At 44.6% G+C, this 2,432-nt stretch overlaps 1 protein-coding gene across 1 annotated transcript; it reads right to left on the reverse strand.

Moving 5' to 3' along the window:
• Window positions 1–585: 585 nt before the first annotated feature.
• gsx1 (GS homeobox 1) lies at window positions 586–2,203 on the reverse strand. Its single transcript, XM_084942250.1, has 2 exons — window positions 1,577–2,203; window positions 586–1,470 (listed from the first exon to the last, which is right to left on the reverse strand). Exons 1-2 carry the CDS (start codon window positions 1,953–1,955, stop codon window positions 1,118–1,120), a joined length of 732 nt encoding a protein of 243 aa, XP_084798376.1. The 5' UTR covers window positions 1,956–2,203; the 3' UTR covers window positions 586–1,117.
• Window positions 2,204–2,432: the final 229 nt, after the last annotated feature.

The following is a 2,432-nucleotide window of genomic DNA, read 5'->3' on the forward strand; positions in this document are numbered from 1 at the left end:
ATAATGCATTTATCGCTTCTGAGTGATAAAGATTATGAAGTACTTAATTTACTCCTTCTTAGGCACGTAATATCCAACGCGCTTCTTCGATGAACAAGAACATTTTATTTGTGTGTACGACGCAGGGCAGTCTGGGAATCTCACGGGGGGAAATAGTAACACCAAATTTGTTTTGGGTTTCTGTGGGGAAAAAAATTAACTCTGTTAAGCACCTTTAAAATCTCCCCAAAGCACCAACACACCCTGCAACCAGCAGCTTTAACGTTTCGTAAGGGAATATTAAAATATGCGTGTTTAATTTGCACAGAAACAGTCTAAGTTCTGAAAAGCCGAGCAAAGCGAACGTTTTCACGTAAGCGCAGCTATCCAAAGTTTTAATATGTGAATGTCCCTATATCTTATTTTACTAGTTTAAATAAAGGATACTAGATACAATTTCGAATATTTGTAATTGTACCTTTTTGGCTTTTTCCTTTTAAATTAATACCCAAACTAATATTTTCAGCCGGAATTCATGTTCGTCCCCGTGCGCATTCAGTGGTGCGCAAAAAAACATAAAATAATAACCCACAAGACAACGTAGTCTACCGCTCAGAAATATTTTATTTAAGTATGAACATTTTTAAATAAATAAATATTTTTTTTTTCAATTACACTGAAGATATAATTTCAGAGTGGTGTCGGCGGATTTCTCTCCAGCTTTCCATATTTTAAGTCACAGTTCCATCCACATAGAATGAATCTAACCAGTATTTACCAAGTATAGTACAAAATACTGTCTTCCCCAAAATACTCATTAACAATGTTGCTATTGTTTGCTTGGGGTTTTTTGTTTTTGTTTTTTTTTTTTTGGGGGGGGGGGGGTATCTTTACAAATATGCCTACCATATTCATCGGATTGGCAACAACAAGTGACTGTTTTCAGAAAAAACTACATACAAAACGTACAACATGTATACAGCTATACAATAATTCAGGGCAGTCCCCTGATTTTAAAATATTCTCTGTCTATGTACAGTCGACTGAACACAAGTGGAACAGTCTGTTTGTTTTTGGCTGTATTCAAAATCATCAGGAGCAAAATCTTTCAGAAAGGGGAGATCAAAGAGGGGGGCGTTCAGGGGGAGACGGACAGGTCCACATCTTCCTTTTCGGACGAGGAAGGAGATATGGGAATGTCATCATCCTCTTCCTCCGAGCACCTGGCGGTTGACAGGGACGAGCATTTGCAGTTATGTGATCCAGTCCTTTGGCCGCTGCTCTTTCCCTCCTTTTTGTGCTTCACTCTGCGGTTCTGGAACCAGATTTTCACCTGCTTCTCGGACAAGTTCAGGTACGTGGCGATCTCAATGCGCCTCAGTCTGGAGAGGTACATGTTGGAGGTGAACTCTCGCTCCAGCTCCAAAAGTTGCGTGCTGGTGAAGGCGGTGCGCATGCGCTTGCTGCTCTGAAGTTTGCCGTTACTGTTTTCTGAGAAAACAAACATAAACTGTGAGCCACGGGGGGGAAATTGTGGAAACAAATTTAATAAAGCGTTTTCTGAACTCGATCAGTAGTTAAAACAGCCTCTACTCACCGATGGAGATGCAGTGGAACTGTCGAGGGTCTGGGACCGAGTAGGCAGCCTGGTATATCCCCGGTCCGTGGCTGAGGTTGACGCTGTTGGATGAAGAGTGTTGCCTCGACAGAGCCGAATGGCAGTACTGTGAGCTGAAGGGAGGAAACGATGCTTTGAGAAGCGGCAGCGTCGGTGGAGATGGATGGAGCTGGGAGGCGGTCATGCACAGCGGGCAGAAGCACAAAAGCCCGGCTTTCCTCGAGTGGCAGGAGCCTGGCAGCCCGTGCGCGTGATGCGGCGAGTGCACAGCGTACGGGAATAAAGGTGGGTTGTTCTCGTTCCCTTTGTCGTTGGCCTCCCTTAAAATCAAGGAATCCACGAGAAAAGATCTCGGCATGTTTGCAAACTTGTTGCTCGGCGTGCTCGAAAGTTTAAGTCGTTCGTGCTCGTTTGGTTGCGTCAGCGTGCTCTCTCCGGGACTGTGGACAGCGAAGTGGTGCTGAAGGCGCACAGCCTCTCCTTAAATAGCTGCCGTGGACTCGGTTCGGCCATGTGACGGTTACGCTGTAAGCGGCCAAGAGCTCTCAATAGGGTTTTGTGCCTTTCTCTCGGCATTCCCACTGCACGCTTCCCCATTATTTCACTTGTTAACTAAATGAACTGCATAATGTAGTCTATTCTTGTCAGCCCCACCCACGCCGCAAGAGGCGGCACAGCCCATTCTCCCTTTTATCATCATTCTCATTTTATCATAGAGACGAGCTTAAATTTGCGAGAGAAAACGTTTCTGTCACATTTGGAGAGCCGGCGTGCATTCAAGTTTTGTCTTAGACATTAACCAGTGTGTCTGAGTTAAAGTCTAAAGTAGGTCTGC

This window comes from Perissodus microlepis, chromosome 10 (assembly GCF_051167445.1).
Source record: "Perissodus microlepis isolate ML-2025 ecotype Zambia chromosome 10, ASM5116744v1, whole genome shotgun sequence".
Lineage (NCBI taxonomy): Eukaryota > Metazoa > Chordata > Actinopteri > Cichliformes > Cichlidae > Perissodus > Perissodus microlepis.